The following is a 23,348-nucleotide window of genomic DNA, read 5'->3' on the forward strand; positions in this document are numbered from 1 at the left end:
TTGGCTACCAGAGAGGTGCTGTATTGTGGCACACAATTTGCTAATACTGTATGATAACTATTCAGCATTATTCTTAGATAGTTAGATATATATAGTAAAGCCTTTATAATGTTGCTTGTATTATGTGTAACTTTTTGTTACTGTTTTAATGACATATTGGTTGATATTCATGCATGCATACATATTGTATATTCATGTGAGAAAATTAAAAAAAGTACATTCAATATCAGATACTTTTTTGAGACTTTTATTCAAGTTATATTCTACAAGGGGACTTTCTTAACTTTTGCAAAAGTTATATTCTGTGAAGATACTTGCGAGACAAATCTTGGTCCTTCTCAACCAACTGCTTATCGCAATGAAGCTTAACAGGTGTGCGCTTCAAAATACAATGTTGGTCAACTTTCGCAAGTCAACTCCTGAATATTTTGCACAAGCAAAGCAGAAGGCAACGAATGTATCAGAGATCAAACCAATAAAGGGCAGCAATCACAGTGAATGAGAGGTACAACCGTTGCATTACTTCTACATCTGCAGTTGCCGAAGCTAGCATTTGTTTGTCACAACACAATTATGCACTGCAGCCCTACCTGCGACACACGCTGGACACTCAACAACACGCATCTACTCTATTTTGAACAAGGGCGTTTTCTTTCCATCAGGCAACGGAGATGTGCCAGTGCGGCAAAAATAGTTAGCGGATACATTTCCACTACTCCACCCTTTTCATTATGAAGAGGGAAACCTGCAATCTGTTAGTAATGAGAAACAGTTTTAATATTTAAAATTGCAGCAACACATTTCTATTCAACATACCCTATTGTTTCCTCTGCTACATTAGAAAGCCACACTATTCAAAATCAAGTCAGCCTTTAATGTATTTGTCTCACTTGTGGAGTTGTGGACCATCCATAAGCCTGACAATAAACAATAACGAAGCATCTATGTTTGACCAAATGGCTTTGCTTACTTTGTGTGCCATGCAGTTAAGAGTGAGCGTAAAGGTTTGCAAATCTCGATTTGTACTCATGCCCACGTGTAATCCTGATGTAAGCCAACATGTCGCTTGGTCATGTGCTGCTGTTTGGCAAACGAAGCAGGTCTGGCCTTGCGCTACGGACACACATTATATAACTAAAGGTGATTAACTTACTACATTTGCAGCAAGACTTTTGGACATCGCGGAGGGGGTATGTGAGTGTGCAAAATGGATATAAGGCTGAGCAGACAGACCGAAAGCTAGAATAAACAAAGGGTGAGGGCGACTGCACATGAAACATAAACAGTCTGGTATGGTATTGATTTTAACTCGGGATCATTGCTGTGGTGGTTACAAAGCACTCATACCTAACTTCCGACATTTTATTTCTTCGCCTATCCTACCTGAAGCAACATCATGCAGCCTCTCGCTCAGGTAATAGTCATTTGGATTGAGGTAGGGCAGTTGCTCCATGTACTGTTTGGGAATGAGGTACAGCACCTCGGCCACATGTCCGTCCTCAATGATGGACATGCGCTTGATGGAGCTCTTGCGTTTCACCCGCACGCGGTCTACGTTGTGGCTGCGGCTGGAGCTGCAGAGCCTCCCGAGGCTGTTGAGATTGGGCAGAGTGGGCATGACGATTTGCTCCCCCTTCACCGTGCCGCAAAGGCGGGTGAAGCACTCCAGGTAGGCGTCAGCCAGCGTCCAGGGGTCAGGATCAGTCCCCCTCGAAAATGCAGCCGCCTTTCGACATGAGGGAAGTGTCGCGCTCAAAGAGGTCCGAATCCAAAGTAAGGATGGACTCCAAATGTACAACAGTGTATCGTAAAATCCAGCGATATCCAGTAGGCTTCTCCTGGGAAATCCCCGTTATGATCTAATTTGTTGACATCTAAAGCAAAAAGTTGGGTGCTGATTCACACCTCATGCAGGGAAAGTCAAACATCAGGTAAGACTCAGAGCCCAGTGAGACACTGTTAAAGAAGCTTATGAGTGTCTTCAGCCCAACCAGACTGGAGCCTTAAGCAGCTTATAGCTGACGTTGAGCCTACGATTATCTTCTGGGTGGAGTTAGGTACTGTACTGTAGTTGCACATCAGGTTTGCTCAGTGAACTCTGGGAGACTTGCCACCTAATGGGACCCACAGTCCTTTCTCAAACATCTGCCAGAAACTAAAACCCAACTGGGCTTATGGGACACTTTAAAGTGGAAGTCAACCTTAACTACACATTTCTTGACAATAATATGTCATATGTGACCTCACTAGTCGAAACATGACATTCTGATTAATATTACATATGAGTTATGAAGCAAAATCAAGCTATTTTTATCCATCTCAGGGGGCGGCCATTTTGCCACTTGCTGCCGACTGAAGATGACATCACAGTTGCTCAGGGCTCAGGCAACAACCAATCACAGTTCACCTGTTTTCTGAAGCTGAACTGTGATTGGTTGTTATCTGAGACCAGAGCAACTGTGATGTCATTTTCAGTTGACAGCAAATTAGTGATGGGCATGACAGTTCTTTTAAGTGAACTGAATCTTTAGAATCAGTTCATTAAAAATAACTGTTCAAATGATTCGCTCATCGAATCGTTCAGGAAATGATCCGTTCACTCACGTTCACTGAAAAGATTTGTTCTTTTTTAACAAAACGTACGTGAACGACACAACACTACAGCAAATGGCAAAATGGCCGCCTTCTGATATTGATAAAAATGGCTGGATTTTTCTGTTTAATGTATATTCCACTAACGCAATATTAACCAGATTACCGTATTTAGACTAGTGGGGCTACATAGAACATATTATAATCAAGAATTATTATTTTTTTGACTTTCCCTTAAATTAGTTAAACAAGTGCTGATGAATTTGTGCAAAATAAGGTCAAATTGATGTCACAACATAATCCGAGACTTCCGTGACAGATGAGTCATGACAAAATCAGAAACGTGCACGAGGTCAGATAATCTTGACCATGATCCTTCAGAATAGATACTTTAATCTCACGGGCAGGAAAAAAATTCAAGTAACATCAGTAGCACTCTTATTTATTCTGTGGGAAATACTGCATAACGCAACATTTGACCTTGTGCATAAAAATGAACTAATTTCTGTGCAACAACTCTGAATGTTATTCCCAGTAAAAAGGGCAAAATTGTGCTTTGTTAGTTCATCATTGTGATAAATGATGTGTCTCCTGGCAGGGAGATGGAATCATAGATAATAGTATGAGCAAAGTTAATAAATAAAACAAAACGAACTGTGGTCTAGGAAGCAAACTGAAATAGCAACTTTTTTTTTTCACATTAACAGACAATATTGAACACACACATCTTACTATATTAGTGGGAACATCCAATTGTCATAATGCATTTCCTAGCCTCTTACCATCACAGCTGATTGCCTAACCCTAACCCTTACCTTAACCCCAACCAAAATCCAGTTCAAACCTAAACTCTAAAACCAAGTCTTGACCCTCCAAAATGTCCCGGACAAGTCGGTCCCCACAATGCTAGTTAAACCCACACTCACACATAGTCCTAATTTCAAAAGAATTGTTGATTATTAAACTAATATATCGTATTGCTTGTTGTTAACCCATTCAGGAATGGGGGATTTATTTGACAGAAAAATAAATCATGTCTAATTAGCATACGAGTCTTTCAACAAAACACATGAAGACAATGATCAAGAGTCCAGCTAACGTTGCTACTGTGCTGCAGTGAGCCACTGCCCTCCAACTGTCATCCACTCCTCAAACGTAGCTTAGCTACGACACATCTTCTCACGCTCACACGTGAACGCATGCATGCCCGCAACAAAACTCAGCTGTGCCTGAACGCACAAAGACATCGTCCTTTTTCCGCTCTTCTTACCATCCAGTCCGAAGCAAGAGGTGATTTTCTGGGCGTAGTTGCACAGCCCATCGTAGTCCTGCTCCTGCATCCCTGTTCCTCTCCCCAATCTCTACACACACACACACAGACAGACAATCGCACACACGCGCCGTCCCTTCTTCGCCTGCTCATGAATTATTCATACTTTTGCCAGGACACTTGCACGCGCGCGTTCATGAGCCCCCCCTCGTGCAGATCGCCCTGTACAGAAAGTGAGAAAAGTGCTGATGCAGAAGGATGTGTGCAGCCTTCTCCACTGGTCCTGTATGGAGGAGACAGCGGATTGTGTTACTGCAGGATAAATCCTCCTTTTTTAATCTATCATTGATCGTCACATTAAGTGCAATAGATAAAGTACTAACCCTTAGCAAGCAATGCGGACTTGATGGGGTACCAGGAAGCTCGAGTCTTCCCTACTATTCCCTTGAACACATGGCAGAGTGCTACTATGCCCGGACTAGAAAGCGGTTTTACATCTTCAGTTCACAACCCAGATGATTGTTGTCATTACATGAAACCAAATATGACATGTCAACATTATATAGACCAGTAGAGGCAAAAATCGAAATGGAATGAAAAACATGGGCTCACATATTGTATCTGAGAATTCTGCTGAGTTGAAGATTCCCGTGACAGAACTGATCCCGTAGACTAACATGAACAATAAACCTGTCCACAGACGAACTGCCAAACTAAGTACTGAGCAGAAAGCAATTTGGCTGATAATAAAACACATAAATAAGGATTTAAAATGACATCACTGCAATAAGGTTTGGAAGGATCGTGTTGCTATAACTGTAAATGTTCCGAGTAACCTTGACCTCTAAGCCCTCAATGATGACTTTCATGAAACATTTTTTAAAAAATGAATGCATTTTCATAAAAAAAAAAAGATGAAAGACATTAGTGTAGTAGAAATATGATGACCTTGATAGAGCAGCAGGCCCACAAGGGCGTATTGTACTTTTATTGGGTCACTAATGGAAGGAAATCACTTTCAAGGTAAAAGCTGTTGGCCTCGTACCGATACCCGAGGGTGTCGAGAAAGTGAGGCAAAGACAGCGCAGTAATGGCTTGCACTCTGACCAGTCGATGGAATGCCTGATAATCAGAAAACGGAGGCCAATCACTCAGGGGTTCTTATACTCTCACTCCGATGAACCCAACTTCTTGCCAATCTCGCGCTATTGTATTTATAATAAAATATTATGTTAGAGAGCCCACGTATAGATTTTCACATAATACCAAGAGCGAGACATTTTAGCAAGCTTGCATAAATCGATATCTCCTTTAAAATCATCTGACTGGTTTTTCTGTTATCGATTCATCGCCATACTGACTGGCACAAGTGCAAGAAAACACTATGGTGTGTGCGAGGTTACTGCTCATGAATAATAACTGACTTGCAGGGGCTCAAGTAGGCTCATCGGGAATGTCATGCAGCGGACCCCGAGCTCCATCGATCTCCACCGGCAGCAGGGAAGACACATGAAAAGCCATGCGAGTGGGAAATCAAAACTGTATTACTATTTATAAAATGCCTGACAGCGAGTAATGTAATAGTTTATACACCAGACTCAACATTAGGTACACCTGTGCAATCAAATGAGATCATGGGAGATGTTATCGGAAGTTCTAAAGAATAAACATAATAGTTGTAGTTTGAAGGGATGTGGACTACACACTACGATGAGCTCACTGGGCTTCACTGAGAAGGCATAAATGTATTAGGCAGAACTGTTATGATTATGTTTTGGGTTGGGTCATGGGGTCACTATTCAGGTTTTCAACCGATTGTTCCAAATTTTTTCAAGGAATTTACTGAAAATGAGCAAAACAGACATCTGTTCTTATTTTGTGAATATTGAGAGGGGACTCCGGCGCTGTAGGTGGCGGTATACACCATAAAGATGTGATCCACCAGTAATTTAAAAGAAGAAGATGATGTCGTACGAGTTTGCATTTGTCATTTTTGATAAAACGTAGCGTGTCTTTGGTGTTTTCCATCTAACATTGCATTAATAGTCACTTCTTTAATTAATTCCAAAAATATTTCTGTTTCGTCGTCCCCCCAAACATATCTTACTTTATCGCCCGCCATTGATTTGTGACAACAAACATTTGTGGGTCAGCTTTTATTTGCAAAACCTGTTTCCGTAGCCCAAATTCGCATTTTCGATACGCTTCAAAAACCACACCCTCCAAGCGTAAACACATTCTTGAGAATTTTGGGCCCTTTTTCAAATTTCTAGCGTTATCATTTAGTTTTATTCTCACATTTCTTGAAAATTTGAAAAAAATTAGATGGATGGAAACCTCACTACTGTGTTATGATGTTGGTATTTTAGGCTTATGTGGTTATTATGCCCCTTATGATGGTTATGTGATGATGTTTTGCCACAACAACCACTCTTAGTTTGTCAAGTTTTATGCAGTTACTATGTTCATTGTGATGATACTGTGGTCGGTTGCTATGCACTTGTGATGTGCAGTTACTATATGCCTACCTTCACTCACTCTTATTTAGGCCTTTATTCTGCCATATAGAATTGTGCATGGCCCTGGTAAGAGTTACTGAATGACACTTATGCAGATTCCTCTCAGCACATTGAGGTTTCTTCCATGGAAATTTTCTTCCATATGTTCTGCACCCAGCCCTGCTCACTGTCGTTATTTTGTACTTTTGAGTGCTGCATCCAACTCAAGGTTACAAGTCAAGGTTTCTTTGTTAAGTGTTTCCAGCCCTGCTCTGTTATTACTTTGTACTTTTGTACATAAAGCTCTGTTTCCCAACTCTTGCCTGCATTTGGGTCCTAAATTCCACATCTCACGTGACAAAAACATTCAATCACTACAACTATTTTTGTCCGTTCATGCATTACCCAGTTCCTTCCATATGTGTAGTATATCTTTTTTCAGTGTTGGCATAAAAAGCCAGGATCAAACCATTATAAATCCACCCAATTGTCACACAGTAATCTCAGGTCATGGTAATCTTGCATCCTTTGTGTGCCACAGCTCATTCTGACCTATAGATGTATAAACTGTGGGCTCTCTCTAACAGCGCAACCTGTCAGAAATCCAGTCCCAGCGAACGGCAACAAGAATATACAGCAACCTCCAGCAAAATGGTTTGCAGCTGCTTGTGTTATGTGACAACTTTAGAAAATGTGATTTATTTAGCAAAGTCACATCAGTATTTTTGCTTATTTTTCCAATACCACTTATCCTGTTCAGGATTGAAGGGGACTGGAGCAAGGACACCTCAGGCAAAAGGCGGACTTCAGCCTGGACTGGTCGCCACTCAATCACAGGGCGTATGCACACACATAGACAACCAATTACATTCATATCATCGCTGAGTGGGAATTGAACCCACACGGCCTGCACGGAATCAGTCGAGTGACCTACACCATCGGTGATTTTCAAAAGTATCAGCCAGTTAAGACTCAGTAGACAGCCGCCAGCATTCACAAGAACTACCGCTGAGCAAGGCACTGTGGTGAAACTTTTCCCTTGAATTCTTTCTTCAAAAATGGATGAAAAGTCAAAGACGCTGCTGCATGTGTGTACTGTACATGGGTGAATTGATCACATATTTTTCAAAGGCAAGAGAAAGTGCAGTATGCTGTGATTTTTATATCATACCACATCCAGCAAATGAGGTTAATTTAACAAGCGATGATTTCAAATGTCCGGTCTATTTTTAGGCATCAGATTGCAAGGTGTAGACACCAACTAATAAATTGTAGGCTGCAGTAGTGTGGTTGTTCCAGCTGCAACGATGTAACCTACTTACACAGTCGGTCTTTGCCAGTGCTCCCCTGATAGACCACAATTGGGTTTCTTTCCCAAACAGACCCGTTCTTGGACCCCCTCCTATCCAAAATGAAGAGACCTTCCGCATCAAATTATATGAAGGCTTCTGCGGCATAAGACACTCACCTTTAGCAGACATGCCGGGTAGGTAGACTGTCTTTTTTCTCTGCAGCGACGAACAGAAGACGAACTCAGCTCAGTCAAACCCGGCTTGGCATGGCTTGATCGGTGAATTTTTATCTGGATTTGAAGTTTTCGTCGTGCATTCTCATCATTATTTGGAAACGGTGACTGCTATTTAGCGATGGTGATGGCACGCTCTGGCAGCAGGGCGTGTCCGAGAATAAGCAGGCAGAATCTTTTTTGTTTTTCTAAGTTTTGCGCCATATCTAAACTAAATTATGTATTGCATGGTTAGATCACTTTTTGCAGGGTCATCGTAATATTTAAATGAGCCTCATTATTTGGAAATTTACAGACATTATGAGCACTGTTAATATAGAGTTGGCAGGCATTTTGATATGATAAATTGTAAGTATTCCAATCTAAATGGCTCTTTCCTATAGTGTCAAACCTACAATGCTTGATTGCAAGAATGACATGACGCTAATGTAGTGCTAGGAGCCAAGTTGAAAATAACGCTTCCCTGTTGCATTTGTATGCATCGTCTGTCGTCAGTATCCAACTGGCCGCGTGTCTTGTAGTCTAGCGGGTCCTGCTGGACAGAATCGGTGCTGTCTGCTGAGGGAAGTGCCACCGTGTCCAAAGTGAGCTCGGCTCGCTGGGTTCGAATACACTTGCCAGACGTTTTGTTGTTTACAGCGACTGCGCTTATGGCCGGCGTAGTTTCGCGGCCAGGGACGTTTTATCGCTTTATTACTCACGCCGATTCTCTCGTTTCAAGGGTCATTATACGAAAGCTCCAATCTGGATCGAGGCGGCAACAACAGGAAGAAGAGGATAGAGGAATTCTCTAGGTCTTCTCGGGAGAAAATAGTGCAGTCGAAGAACAAAATGTTCTCCAAATTTACGTCGATTCTCCAGCATGCAGTGGAAGCGGTGAGTCTTGAGCAAGCGCACGCATGAATCAATTAAGGTGTCCGTTGTCTTATGCATATTTTACATTACGCTGGGCGACCTAGACCATCTGTATCGTAACGTCAGCAATGCTAACTTACTAGCGTATGCTAACACGCGTTTACTTCTGCCCGTTTAATAGGAACATTTTATTTGATAATACACATCGTTAGGATTGTTGTTCATCGACTACCATCGACGTAATGGTAGCCAGCTGTTTGTGTTTAATATAGCCTAGCAAACGTTGCTAGTTAGCCGCTAGCAGCTTCCTGGAGCTACGCTACTAGCTGCTAGTTAGCGCAACTGAGTTTTATCTTTAAAGTGTTGCAACAGTGAAACACAAGCTTGCCATTGCGCAAATGTAGTTGCGCTGATGTTAAGCAAACAGTCAGTGAGAACTTTCATGACCATCTGATATGTTTTGTGTTACATGTTTTTTGGGGGGCTGCTTTCCACAAAGCAGTTTTCAAACAAAAGTCAGTTACCTGATAAGGCCATAATATATACAACGTAGGTAATGATAAATAATTGTTACTGACAAAAATATACTGCTATAACTAAAGAGTTACAATACTCACTTAATGCAATGTAAAAATAAAATAAAAAAGTGTGTGTGTGGGAAGGGGGGGGGGGGTTATTTTCGGGCAAATACTTGACTCCTGATCCTGTCGTGTAAAACATATACACTCTTCGCTCTTGTCAGCTGTCAACATGTCTAATTTATTCTCACTGTTTTCCTTTTTCAGCTAGCTCCATCGCTACCACTTCAGGAGGACTTTGTCTATCACTGGAAAGCCATTACACATTATTACATTGAAACGTCAGGTAAGATCAGTACCTCATATTATTCCATTAATGACTCAATAACTGGTTTCTGATTTGTTATATGTTTGGGAAATGCAGTCACGGTTTAATGCTTAAAAACCAGCTCTTAACCATTTGTAATGAATGTGAAATGCTTGGCATTCTTGGAGTTTAAACCCATGCTGTTGTTTGAGCACGTTGCTGTGGTTACAATCCTTCAAAATATTTTCCAAATGGTTCGGAAAGCAAGCTATGTTTTGGATCTTCTGACTCTTCTCTTTGATTCAACGTGTTCCATGTTCGGCATGATTGTTGCTTTTGCAGCATGTAGGTGTCATGCTGACATCTGCAACATGGATAAATAGATGAGAGATTTTTCACAGTGATGAGTGGGCTGTAGACTTAAGTCAAACATTATTGCATCATTGCATGAAACATGGCTGTTACCAACAAATAATTACAGGTTTATGAAGGAACAGCTATGAAGAAAAATCTTACTTGAGGAAAAGTAAATCTTGCCTAACACTGTCCAACTTTGAAGCAATCACAGCAAATTCATACTAAGCATGACCCTCACCTTTTTTTTTTTCGCCCTATGAACATTATCTTGTTTCAGTACATTTTTGTTGAGGCAATTGCTAGTGTGGAGCATTTTTATTTATTTTTTCAAATGGTTTTTTTGTGTTTTTTTTAAGAGCTCAGTATTGTTCATTCGGTAATGTCATCATCATTGCTCTTTTTTTTTTTTTTGGTATGTATGTGCGTGCGTGCGAGTGTGTGGAGCTTTTTTTCTGTGCTCATGTGATTAGAAATATGTTTGTTTGTGTTGTGTTCTAAATTAGTATGTTATTTTTTGCTAATTGCAATAATACACTCCATTGGGAAAAGTTACCATGAAGTGTCTGTTATCCCTTGGCTTTGGAATGAGAGGATAACAGTTTACAGACCTGCCACACACATGGTACTTTAATGTATGTGCCTGGTTTCTCTCCCATGCTGTATGTATTAGTTGTTAACTGAGGCCATAGAAAACGGGACTAAACGAATATTTCTTATCATTGCATGTTTGTTTGTACTCTCAGATGACAAAGCGCCAGTCACAGACACCAACATCCCATCCCACCTGGAGCAGATGCTGGAAATTCTCACTCAGGAGGAACTCGAACGGGAATCTGGGGAGACTGGACCCTGCATGGAGTATCTCCTGCACCACAAGATCCTGGAGACACTTTACACTTTGGGCAAGGCAGATGTAAGACACTCATGCATTTGTATTCTGGAGTTTAACAATGTCTAAATGTCATAGGCTGTCGTGTTGACAGTTAGCTTGTTGATCATTTCCTAAAACATTGTAATAATCAATGTTGTTATGATTGCACAACGTGATAAGTGGTTTGTAAAATGGATGTCTGCTTTCCCCACTAGTGTCCTCCAGGAATGAAGCAGCAGGTCCTGACCTTCTACACGAAGCTGCTAGCGCACATCCGTCAACCTCTCCTGCCACACATCAATGTTCACAGACCAGTTCAGGTGTGATGAATCAGCCATTACGTTTTCTGTCTCACAGTTTGCCCCGGGGCACGTTGCGTAACACATTTTCAACATTTTTCCGCTAGAAACTGATCCGCCTGTGTGGGGACGTACTTGCTGCTCCAACAGAAAACGAGGAGATTCAGTTCCTTTGTATAGTTTGTGCCAAACTGAAGCAGGATCCATATCTTGTCAACTTTTTCCTTGAGGTAGGTTGTTGTCTCCGGGCGCGACTTCATTTATGCCGAAGTTCCATTCTTCTGAACTTGTATTTGTATGTAACATTTGAACGCGCCAAAGTTTATCACTAATCTGCACGACTTCAATAGTAAAGTCATAAATGTGAACATATCTTAAAGCAGTGTGCTGTACAACATTAGTGTGCCGTAAGGTTATTATAGTTTAAAAAAAATATTGAAATAACAAACTAAAATTAAAAAACATTTTTGTTAATGAATTAAAATGAGAACTAGCCGAAACTACACCTTGCGTTTATAAATGTCACTATAATTATATCAAAAATGTTTTTGTTTTTGTCAATATCATACATGGGCTTTCGGGGGTTCGTTTTAAATGTATTTATTTTGGTATTGCTGTGCATCCATACAGAAAAAAGGTCAACAGATGTTAGAGAATTGTATTTTAATTTACTTTATTACACAATACTTAGTGACTTTTTTAATCTTGCACTTATATAAATTTATATTTAAATAATCCATATATATATATATATATATATATATATATATATATATATATATATATATATTTATATATACAAATAAAAACTATATTAAAACAATGCCTTTTCTAAAGCATAATAAGTAACAAACGTGTTCTAAAAATTAGTTTTACAACTGAATATAAATCAACTAAAATGTCACTATTATCAAAGGTCCAAAACTATTATAACCCTGATGTGCCATGAGAAATTATTACAATTATTTATTTACAATGAGGGACTTCTAAAGGGCAGAGATTATATAACTGTTGTGTTATTTGTAGAGCAAGTCAAGGAGAAATGAGAGCAAGATTCCAGGTGGGGCTGACGGTCCGAAGAACGCCGCTTTGTCTCCAGACACGGGTCAAGAACGCGCAGAAGGCGGCGAGGCGGCACAAGCTGCCGCCTCCGCGTCAAGTCCAAGCAACAATAACAACAACAATTATAATCTGGTTACGTCGCTGCTCAACCTTACCAAGAGCCCCGTGAGTAACCAACCTCGTCCACGTTTTGCTCTTGAAAGGTTGTTTATGTGATTTTCATCCACGCGTCGGCTATCCAGGACGGCAGGATTGTGGTGAAGGCGTGCGAAGGCCTCATGCTGCTGGTCAGCTTACCCGAACCCGCTGCCGCCAGGTGCTTAACTGAGAACACTGAGCTCTGTGAGCTTCTGACCGACAGACTGGTCAGCCTCTATAAAGCCCTGCCGCCATCCCTCGATCCTTTGGACATCGAGACAGTGGAGGCCATCAACTGGGGGTAAACATCTTGATTTAAAAAAACAAACAAAAAAAACAATGTGAGTAAATTATATAACATCCTGATTGTTTTTTTTGTTTTCTTTTCAGTCTTGATGTGTATAATGTAAAGGAGGATGCTGCAGTGTTTGCAGGGAAGAGGCCTCTCATCTCCTTCCTCTCTTGGCTGGATTACTGCGACCAGCTCATTAAAGAGGCTCAGAAGGTCCTTAGCAGATTTTGCTAGCCGGGTGGACGAGCGTCTCTTGAAGTTGACCCCACTTGGTTTTGTACTTTCAGTTGGCGGCCTCTGTGATGGCCAAAGCGGTGCGAGAAAGATTTCTGGTTTGCGTGATGGAACCGCAGCTCATGCAGACGTAAGTCTTGTCATCGTCCCGCTGTGTTTTGGATTCCGCCGTCTGGATTTGCTACTTAAAACCCGCGTGCTCGCCGTTAGGTCCGAGGTGGGCATCCTCACCTCCACGGCCCTGCTGAACAGGATCATCAAGCAGGTGACGTCCGAGGCGCTGCTTCAGGAGACGGTGAACTTCCTGTTGGGGGAGGAGAGCGAGGCCGAGACGCCGACCGCCGTCGCTCACAATCCCGTCAGGCACCGACTCATCGAGCACTGTGACCACCTTTCGGATGAGGTCATCAGCATTCTGTCAACTACATTGTTTTTCTTGTTGTCAGGCGTCCATTCCTCTTCTTCTACTTGTTCCAAAATCACCACCACAATAAAAAACAAAGCGTTGCTGTGACTCATGTTATCAACCAAAAGCACACAAATAATATCTGACAAAGCCACGCTTGCACATTGTCCTCACACAAACGCATTAATTACATCAGACGTTTGTGACGGCTTCTGTCGGCTTTCTTGTCACTAAGCAAACGTTTGGCATGTTGCCGTTGTGTTCCGCTGACAACTGAGCCGCTTTCCTTCTCCTCACGCTCGTCTGCAGATCAGCATCATGACGCTGAGGCTTTTCGAGCAGCTCATCCAGAAGCCCAACCAGCACATCCTGCACAGTTTGGTGCTGCGGAACCTCCAGGAGAGGAACTACCTGGAGAACAAACCTCCCGAGGAACGAGAGCCCGTTGAAAACGGCCAGCCGCATGACGCTGTGTAAGGACCGCGCCCGCCCGCCATGGAGAATCTTCTAGTTGTGTGCATTTACACGTGGAGCAGTCAATAAAGTGCACCAGCAACCACATCAGTATACACAATCATCACTAGGCTTCAAAAGTTGAAGTTACATCAAATTCAAGTTGAAAGATGTATTCATCAAAATTCCACAACCATATTCAGAACTATTTCCACACAAATTTCCCACTGTCTAATATGCACTGCGCACAGTTGGTAGTCCTACTCCTGCCAAACATCAATCACAATCTTCAAACACATTTTTGTTTTCAAACAGTCCAAAAAGAAGAAAAAAAATACACAAAATTCCTTTTAATTGCCAGTCATACGTCACTCTGAAAAAAAGTACATTTTTATACAAGATTCATGCAGTGTAGAAACAATTGTGTAAAAAAATATTGCATAAAAAAACCCCCACACAAATTGGGTCAAAAACCCAACTTTTTTTTCAAAACCCAAAATTTGCAGTTGTGTTGGTTCTTTTATGACCCAATTTGTTTTTTGTGTTTTTTTACACAATTGTTCTTTAAGTGTGTGTATGAATCACTCTAGGAATAGTTGTTAAAAAGTAACCCAAATTGGGTCAAAAAGCTATTGTCCCAAAACATTTTAACCCAAAAAGTTGCAATAAGTTGTTTTGGTCTCCCCCCCCCCCCCTTTTTTTTTTTAAAACCCAATTTGGGTTATTTTTTTTTACAACTATTCCTAGAGTCATTCATACATGAACAGTTGTGTCAAAAAATAATCTAAATAGGGTCAAAAAGGGATGGACCCAACATTTTTTTCCCAACACAAAAAGGGGGTCAAATGAATAAACAACAAAACAACTTTTTTTTAATTCATTTGTACAAAACAACCTGAAACAGCCTCGGAGTGGTGGTGAGTATTGTCGTGGTTTCTATTTTTGACCCACTGTTCCTAGAATGCACGTATGTGCTCTAAATGAGACCCAACTTTCTCAAATTTGAACAAAACAATCCAGAATGTTGGGTTATTAAATGTAAATGGTCCAATAATTGTACATGTTTGAGTAAACGTATTTTGTCTGCAGGGACCTGGAGGAGGATCCGCTGTTTGGCGACGACCTCTCGCCGGACAGCAGGCTGTCTTCCGATTGGCTCAGCCCGTCACCGTCGCAGAGTCCGGACCACTCCAAGTCTGATGGCAAGACCGAAGTCCACAAGATTGTCAACAGGTCCGCCATCTGCTCGTCACGGCGTTGATCCGTTTTGTGTTTGAATTTGTTGAATGTCACTGCTTGCAGTTTCTTGTGTTTGGTGCCCGATGAGGCCAAATCGTCGTACTACGTGGAAGGAAGCGGTTACGACACGTATCTCCGAGATGCGCACAGACAGGTGAGCTTGTCGGACTCCTCTTTCATTACCGTCACCAGGAAAGCACGTTCTAACCCACGCCGATGGATGTCGTTAGTTTCGAGATTATTGTGGAGTCTGTCATCGCTGGGACTGGAGAGGGAGTCCCAAACCCTTTGAGAAATGCAACTTGGAGCTCCCCTTCTTTGAGGGACACTTCCTGAAGGTCCTCTTTGACAGGATGGGACGCATTCTAGATCAGGTCAGTTTGGATATGTCCTTCAAGCATCATTTTTATTTCATCATCATCATCATCATTAATGTTATTGGCCTTGTCAGGCAGATAAAAAAAAAAGTTCTTGTGTTGGGTCTCATTAGATTCTTTAGTTGCACCGACCCAATGAAGTTTCCAGTGACAATTTATCGTTGAGACACTCGATAAAATTCCCAGCACACACACAATGTGATCAAACAAACTTGTCTGGCTTGTCTTGCAGCCGTATGACGTCAACCTGCAAGTGACGGCGGTTCTGTCCAAACTGGCGTTGTTGCCGCACCCCCACCTGCACGAGTACCTGCTGGACCCTTACATTAACTTGGCTCCCGGTTGCAGGTCTTTGTTCTCCGTTGTCGTCAGGGTGAGTTGAATTCATTTGTCAAAGGTTTCCGCGGGTCTTCAAAAAGCATTAAAAGTCAGTTAACTCATTCACTCCCAGCCATTTTCACTGAAGCAACCCCCTTTGCTCCCGGCTGGATTTTGACAGATTTTGCAAGGCCCACAGATTATTGTGTTCTATTGCTATAAAAACATGGAACCTACTAAAAGAAAGATAAGAGTATTTTCTTTCATCAGGAAAAAAATAATATTTCTATCTGTTTCCGTTTTGCAGCAATTAGCATTAGAATATAGCCAAGTTTAATCATTATTCACAAATCTGTTTTGAACTGTGAAAAATCAGCTTGTTTGCAACATGGCCCTGATTGATCTCTTAACTCTGCTGCCACCTGCTGGCCGTTTTTGTAATAACTACCGTTGCTTCAAGCGTTCTCTGCAATTCAGAGGCAAAAACATAAAAAAACGTCTTTGGGACACTTAAAACATTTAAAATAGAATGTATTTATAAGTTTTTGGGAGCAAATGAGTTAATGGATTTTGATCAAATTAAGGCCTAAAATGGCTTAAAAAAACATAAAATACAATTCTTCATGCTTTATTTTACATGAAATGTGCAAAGGAGTCACTATAACACATGAATTTAGCAATAAAAAGTGATTACAAATATATGTGTTTGTGGGGACTGGTGACGAATTAACAAAATGGCCTAGAGTCCACAAGTTTCTTTATGTTCCAAATACTAATTGCTCTGAATTTAAAAAGAAAAATGTACTGTTCCAGTCACCAACATCCAACATGAAACACTATTGCCACCTAGTGGCAGAAAATTACCTCAACCCAAATTTATGATTGTTTCACCCTCCTTTAAACTGTTTAGTGCATTTTCAAATATCTATTAATATAAAATATTTTTGGTAATTTTTTGGGGCAATAAGTTGTATTGGTCCCTTTTTGACCTAATTTGTTTTTGTTTGTTTTTTGACAAATATTCCTGGAGTAATTCATACATCCATGCACTTTAAGAACAGTTGTATAAATAAAAAACAAAAAAACAAAACACAAAACTGTTTAGTGCATTTTCAAATATCTTAATATCTTAATAACGGCTCACTGCTTAGTTTTGGTCACAATATTTGCCCACTTTTATGATAATTAACAATTATGAAAAACAGACATAACGCACAGTTAATTTGCGACTTAAAAAGCATTAAAGTCGATTTGCTGCTACCTGCAGAACCCCTGATTTGTGTGATTTGCACAGTGGCTAAAAATATACAAAATGGCAAAAATGTGTTAACGTTTATTGAACATAGAAGAATAATGCAAATATAAACATGGGAAAGCCCCCCCCCCCCTCCAAAAAAACCAACAACAACAACAGCAAAACAAAACAAAAAAATAACCTTCAGGTTGCTCCCAAGAGTTTTTTAATTATTTTTTTTATAATTCTGCATGGATATTAATTATCAAATGACATCTCTTGTGCGTTACAAATTTAAGAGACTTAAAACAATTGTCAATTTCAATAAAAAAAAATTTGAATAAAATTTATTTACATTTATGAATATAACATTTTTCCAATAAAACATACAAATTAACCAAAGTTGGCCATTTTTTGTTCTTCTTCATAATGTTTTTACCATCCAATATAATCACAATATCCTTCCATAAAACAGCACGAATGGAGCAATCCCAAAAATATACAAAATGGCTATAAATGGCCTTTTTTTTTTGAGTGTGTGAGTCTCTAATATAATAATATCCGTGTACTCGTGTCTTTATCAGGTGGTGGGCGACCTCATGTTGAGGATTCAGCGCATCCCCGACTTCACCCCCAAACTGCTGCTGGTGAGGAAACGACTTTTGGGTCTGGAGCCCGAAGGCATCACGTACGTATGGCGGCTCCGCTTGAGCGCCCGGACGCCCTCCCGCCACCGCCGCCGCCGCCTTTTTGACCCCGCCTCTCCTTCCAGTATCGACCACATGACTCTGCTGGAGGGGGTGATCGTGCTGGAGGAGTTCTGCAAAGAGCTGGCGGCCATCGCTTTCGTCAAGTTCCACGCCACTGCCTCGTCGTCGCCGTAGGCGCCCGTCGCGCGGCTCCGAGCTCCAACACTGCCCAGGCAGCAGAGGAACGAGACGCAGGCTAAAGATGGTCGACCTCTGCATGTTCTTTCACTGCCCAGCCCATCATCATCATCATCATCATCATCATCATCATCATCATCATCATCATTGACCAATGCGTGTATTTATTTGCAGTCATGGATGTCATGGCCTTTCTTTTGTAGTATGAAAAATACTACACACCTTTTAAAATGCCAAGTCCTTTTATTTATTGATTTGCTTTCAGGTCGCCTTTTTTTTTCTTTTCTTTTTTACCCGTCGTGGTATCGGGATGCTTTTAATGCGCTGGATGAGCAGACGGTTTCCCCCTCACCCAAAACGAAGCTTCGCCGGCGTCATCCCAAAGATCCCACGTGGGAACTTTTGCACATGCACTTGTTACATTTCCGCTCGCTTTCGAAGACATTTGTACAAAGGCCTCTCACCATTTTGTTCTGTATGTAAATGTTTTCCCCCTCTCACGTTGCTATGCCTTCTTATACAAACGTGTATTCAAAAGCAGTGTTGTGTCTTGGACGACCCAAACGTGTTACATATTCTTTGGTCAGGCGTTGGTTGCTTTAAATCAACAACTTGCCACACCTAATGGAGACCTCAAAATTGTCCTCCAGGTGTTTGATTAATTTTTTGGTTAGTGTTTCAGTGCTTACGGGGGAACGCGAGAGGGATTTGTGTTTCTCGCGAGCTGTTGAAAGGGAGTGCTCGCTCGCACGGTCACATTTGCACATTTGTATTTCTTCACACTTGCTCGTTATGTAAATAGACACCACAAAATATGTTTATTTGTTTCCCTTCATAAACCAAACAAAAAAAATACAGTATCACAGGAGTAATGTTCCTGTTTTACAGAACTCGCTTGTTTTTTTTCTTCTTAAATGATCATTCATGCGTTTGTTATAATCAGCCATCTTACCACCTTTGAGTGTTCAGTTGTGTATTGTATGTGTACAATAGCAATATAGAAAGATACTACCTGGTGTCAATGCATGCCGTGGCATTTTCTTTGTTGGAAGAGAGTAGAAGGCTGATTGACGTGATGCCTTACTTCTACTTTGTTCTCTTGTCACCACCGTGACTGATGTTTGCTTTTGTTTGACGCTGACCAATCACTTGTTCCTAATTGCATCCATACTTTGACGCTTCTTCCGCTGTTTTTTATTTTATTTGTGCAATGCAGATGTGAGACATTGGTGCATGATCTCCTCTCCTGGTGCTTCATTGAGGATTTGAAAAAGCAAGCCTTAAGTGTTCTCGCCGGCTTTATTTATTACTCCCTTTTCAGCAGTCTTCACTTTTCAGTGCTTTCAGGACAATGTGCTCTTGTTCAACTTCTGCCATCTCAATAAAAGATGTATCCCAGCTGGGTTCATTAATGTTTGATTTTGTTTTTATTACAAAATATATGTACAATAAAACAATGTACTCCTGTATTAATATGGTGTCATTTTTTTTCTTCCGTTATTTTTTGGGTAGACCATTAACATTATGCAGGTGAAAATGTGTCAGCAAAATTTGAGGCGCTTGCAAAAAAAAACCCGCATTCACTTGTAATGGTACACAAACCCGCCCAGGAAATGAGGCACTATATGGTGCTGGGGAGAAAAAAAAATCTGGCTGATATAGGAAACAACTCATTTTAAAATGCTCAAAAGCCCCCTGGTGTTAAAATGATGGTACTGAAGCGGACCACTGCAGTTTCACTGAAAATGAAACAAATATTTAATTGCAATATTGAAGTTGGGTTGCTGTCGTGTCTTGGAACGGCCAGCAAATAAGGCAGCACTCTTGGCAGCAGCGCGTTGTGACGTCACACCGACAAAAATAATCAGCGACACGATCAAGATGAAAGTACTATCCCTAGCGAACAGTGGAACCTCCAAAGTTAAACTTTTCACAATTCGGGCTCAACTATAAATTTCTGGGTGGGTGGGACGTGGAGGTTTGCGTAAATATGCTTGAGGGCGTTAGCTCAGCAGCTTCACAATACTGTATTATATTTTATTGGTGGAAAAGTGTGAACGGTAACTGAAATGTAAAAAAAATTGGACTACTCAGCAATATGAGCAATGTGATTAAACAAATATTTCGTATTACGTAAACATAAAAAAAGCAAAAGCAAACAAAAGCAAATCCCAACGTAAATAGCACAGAAACGCCAACAAACATTTGTTACCTTGCATCTTCAAAAAGTGAGTAGTTCTTGTATTTGTATGATAATTAGAGAAGTTAAAATGTCACATAAGACATCGCCAATACACTTAAAAGATTTTATAATGGCAACCGTTTGAATTGCATTCACAGCCGTTTGAACGTCTGTGTCCAACTTTGAAGGCTCCACTGAATTTTGTGCACATTTGTCCAATTAAGTGTGGTTCTGTGCCATGTAATTCCTATGAATGTCCACTAACAGTCTGCATTCCACATCACAATGATGCCCCCCCCCCCCCAATATTGATTAAAGCTGCTTGATCCTTTGTGAAGCAGTCGGCCAACGAGTAGAACAGCATGAAGAGCATATTCAAATATTTCCCATACAGTATACATGTACAGATTCACTTCTGTCATAGTCATGTACGTACAAAACCACAACATAAAAAAAACACAACTACATGCCGTTACACAAATCTAAACCAGGCTAAAAATAAGAGTCGTCTTAAAAAAAAAAAAGATAGTATATACACGTTAGCAAAATTCATAATTCTCCATTTACACACACAAACGTGCGTGTGTGTACATTCAGACGTACGTCTTTGGCTGGTGTGACACTTTGTGACACCCAACTGAGTGTTCATGTAATTGTATCTTGAAAAACAAAACAAACAAGATAAAAATAAAAGGCACACGCACACAAAAATACCTTCTAACGACATAGAAAATAGATTTCTGATGACACGTGTAGTGATATACTTCCTATGCATTTGCGAATATATATATATATATTTATATATACCAAAACATACCGGAAAAGGGTCAACTCACACACAGGCCCTTGATTGTGTGTTTGTGTGTAAGGTCACATTGAGAAGTGTGATGTAGGAAGGCATCAATAAATAACGAGAACAACGACGCCGCGGCTCGGCGCCGTCAGTCACTTTTGGAGTTTTGCGCCGCGTCCAAGTTGACCACCTGCAGCTCCGTCAGGTTAGCGCTGCTGCCGCTCGATTGCGGTCCAATCACCATCTGGAACGCAAACACAGCGAGGGGGGAGGGAGGGGGTGGGCGTTAACCTGGTAAACGGCGGCCAATCGGAAGGCGTAAAGTTCACTCGCTCACTGGACACTTCGTTAGGTACGCCTGCACAACCCATTCAGTGCATCATCGTTCTGACAGCTGTTTCTCACGTAGTAAAACTGTTCAACATCATCTCAATGCTTCAAATATTCGGTTGTTTTTGTCTTGCATTGTATATTTTCATTATTCACAGAATACACTTTGTGGAGTACCACAAGGTTCTATTTTAGAGCCATTGTTGTTTCTTATATATATATATATATATATATATATATATATATATATATATAAAACACTTCATTGTCCAATATTATTTGCAAGATGATACCAAATTATTTATTTCCAATATTTTTCTGCACTTATAAATCAAGTTAACAATGATTTTTTAAAAAATGGTTTCAAACGAGTAAATTGGCATTAAATGTGAAAATATCCAATTTTGTGGTATTTGCAGGATAAGTGAATTATAATTTGGTTTCAATGAAAGTTGCATATTGATGGTGAAAATATTATTAAAGCTACGTCAACTAGTATCCTAGGGATGTTAATCGATAAGAAAACCTCTGGAGACCATTAGAAATTTTAGTACATTCATCTTGTTTTTTCAGATTTAATAATTTGGCCAATCTCAAGGTCAGTTTTCATTAAGATGCCGTGTCGAGTCCACCTATGGAATACAAATTTGCATTTTTTAACCGTTTGTTTGGTTCTGCCAAGATATAGAATGAAACGCTTTCATGTCGAAGAGATTTGGTAGTGTAGAAGCTTGACTCATATATTTTTATTTTATTTACTGACTCATTTTATTTTTTGAGTCATGATCAAGTAAGTTACAGTATGTTTGTTGAGGCTTTACATTGCATTGTTAGTATTTTTCTGTTATTATTTTAATGTAATTTTATTTTATTCTTCTTAGGTGGGGTCTGTATGTATTTTTTTCTCCAAGAATGTGTAAATAAATAAAAGAAAATAACTTTATAATCCGTTACCCAATTATTTTATAGAATAAATGGAAATGTATTAAATAGAATAAATTAAAATTGAACATAAAATAAACACATTGAATAAAATATTTAGAATAATTAATTTTATGACTTTTTAAAATGTTATCGTAAAAAAATAACTAATTATTTAATGAAATAAAATTCATCTGAAAAATGAATACATTTTAACTAGTCACTTGTATGAGGAAAAACAGTTAAAATATTACTATCCAATATTATAGGACTCAATAATGTAACTGCAAAATTGGTCGGATTAATGTGCGACTGAGCCGTATGTGGCCCGCAGGCCCCACTTTGCTCCACTTGCCTTCGGGTAATAAAGAAATTCACTGAATATTTTGAAAGGCCAATATAGTGTAAATGGAAAAAAAAGACATTCGAAACAGCTCTCAACATGGTGCAGTGCACTTGAACACCACTGCAAACAACATCCACATTTAGAAAGCATAGTGTTAGATTAATCATCTCATCTTTTTACGGATCCAGAATTAATATCGGTTGGATTATTCAGGTGTACCTGATCATTTTTCTAGGACAGGCTATGTGGGGCCGACGCGCAAACCGCTTGTGTTTCCTAACAAGACATTTGTGCAAATCAAGTCGTTTGTGATCTCCATGCACTTAAAAGGTGGTCAAATGTGTTTTAGTCTCGGTGGCGTTTGGCTGTAGTGACATTGACGCAAGGCGGCGGGCGGTTGGTGACACGCAGGTGCTCTGTTAGCGGGTGGCGAGGTCACGTGACATGCGGGTTGCAGAGGGAATAGCAGAGTTTCACTTGTGAAATGCAGATCTTGCCGTACTGGATGAAGCTGCACCGCCGATACGGGGATCTGCACCGTGCCTGGGGGTGCCGTGAGGAACACCTGCGGGACGGACGCTGCCGGGGGGGGGGGGGGGGGGGGAGGAACACCTTTCAGTTGTCGCACTTGTTGTGTCCGTACATGCACGGATGCGCGCGCACACGCGTGCTACCTGCGTCGTGGGCTTGCGCGTGGGACACCTGCATGGCCGACGTGCCCTGGGAGAAGGCGTTGAGCACGGCGAGCCCGCCGTCGGCCAGCGCGGGCGTGGAGGCGTACATGACCGTGTGGGGGCTGGGGTACATCATGTGACCGGCCACTGTCGACGGCACAGTTGAGGTGACGATGGTTGCCGGGAGACTCACTGTGGCTGGCAGACAGAAAGACAACGCTCACGGTCCAGCACAATGTGTGGGTGCGGGTGCAGGTGGCCACCAGGAGGTGGCGCTTATTTTCAAATTAAACAAGTCAAGGGCAACGTCTGGATTACCCAGTCATAGACAAGTTAGAAATAATAATAAATAGGGTGAATAAATAAAGTG

At 40.8% G+C, this 23,348-nt stretch overlaps 3 protein-coding genes across 27 annotated transcripts in view; 1 reads left to right on the forward strand and 2 right to left on the reverse strand.

The window, feature by feature from the left end:
* Positions 1-8,577, reverse strand: part of LOC147163862 (actin-binding LIM protein 1-like) — a 48,055-nt gene extending 39,478 nt beyond the window's left edge. For 8 of the 21 annotated variants that reach the window (XR_015096816.1, XR_015096821.1, XR_015096808.1 and 5 more), the window contains exon 1: positions 1,384-2,022. Coding sequence is in view for 2 of the 21 variants with exons in the window: in XM_086092383.1 (XP_085948509.1) it covers positions 1,384-1,618 (235 nt within the window). In the remaining 19 variants the exon portion in view is untranslated. Of the gene's footprint in view, positions 1-1,383; positions 2,026-3,862; positions 4,145-7,828 lie in introns of those variants that run through there. The other 13 variants (XR_015096814.1, XR_015096811.1, XR_015096807.1 and 10 more) reach the window with 8 other exon arrangements.
* fhip2a (FHF complex subunit HOOK interacting protein 2) lies at positions 7,673-19,205 on the forward strand. The gene is made up of 18 exons (XM_086092388.1): positions 7,673-7,846; positions 8,607-8,761; positions 9,526-9,604; positions 10,666-10,835; positions 11,009-11,113; positions 11,200-11,322; positions 12,119-12,319; positions 12,397-12,593; positions 12,683-12,797; positions 12,872-12,948; positions 13,029-13,221; positions 13,534-13,697; positions 14,767-14,910; positions 14,980-15,070; positions 15,147-15,290; positions 15,526-15,666; positions 17,430-17,533; positions 17,618-19,205. Exons 1-18 carry the CDS (start codon positions 7,840-7,842, stop codon positions 17,727-17,729), a joined length of 2,322 nt encoding a protein of 773 aa, XP_085948514.1. The 5' UTR covers positions 7,673-7,839; the 3' UTR covers positions 17,730-19,205.
* The window catches only part of srfb (serum response factor b), a 30,499-nt gene continuing 26,291 nt past the window's right edge, over positions 19,141-23,348 (reverse strand). For 4 of the 5 annotated variants that reach the window (XM_086092396.1, XM_086092394.1, XM_086092393.1 and 1 more), the window contains 3 exons: positions 22,979-23,176; positions 22,807-22,883; positions 19,141-20,951 (listed from right to left, as the gene is read on the reverse strand). In XM_086092396.1, coding sequence (XP_085948522.1) covers positions 20,856-20,951; positions 22,807-22,883; positions 22,979-23,176 — 371 coding nt within the window. In that variant the 3' untranslated portion in view covers positions 19,141-20,855. Of the gene's footprint in view, positions 20,952-22,781; positions 22,884-22,978; positions 23,177-23,348 lie in introns of all 5 variants that reach the window. The other variant, XM_086092395.1, reaches the window with a different exon arrangement.

This window comes from Leptonotus elevatus, chromosome 13 (assembly GCF_054856555.1).
Source record: "Leptonotus elevatus isolate MCC_2025b chromosome 13, RoL_Lele_1.0, whole genome shotgun sequence".
Taxonomy (NCBI): Eukaryota; Metazoa; Chordata; class Actinopteri; order Syngnathiformes; family Syngnathidae; genus Leptonotus; species Leptonotus elevatus.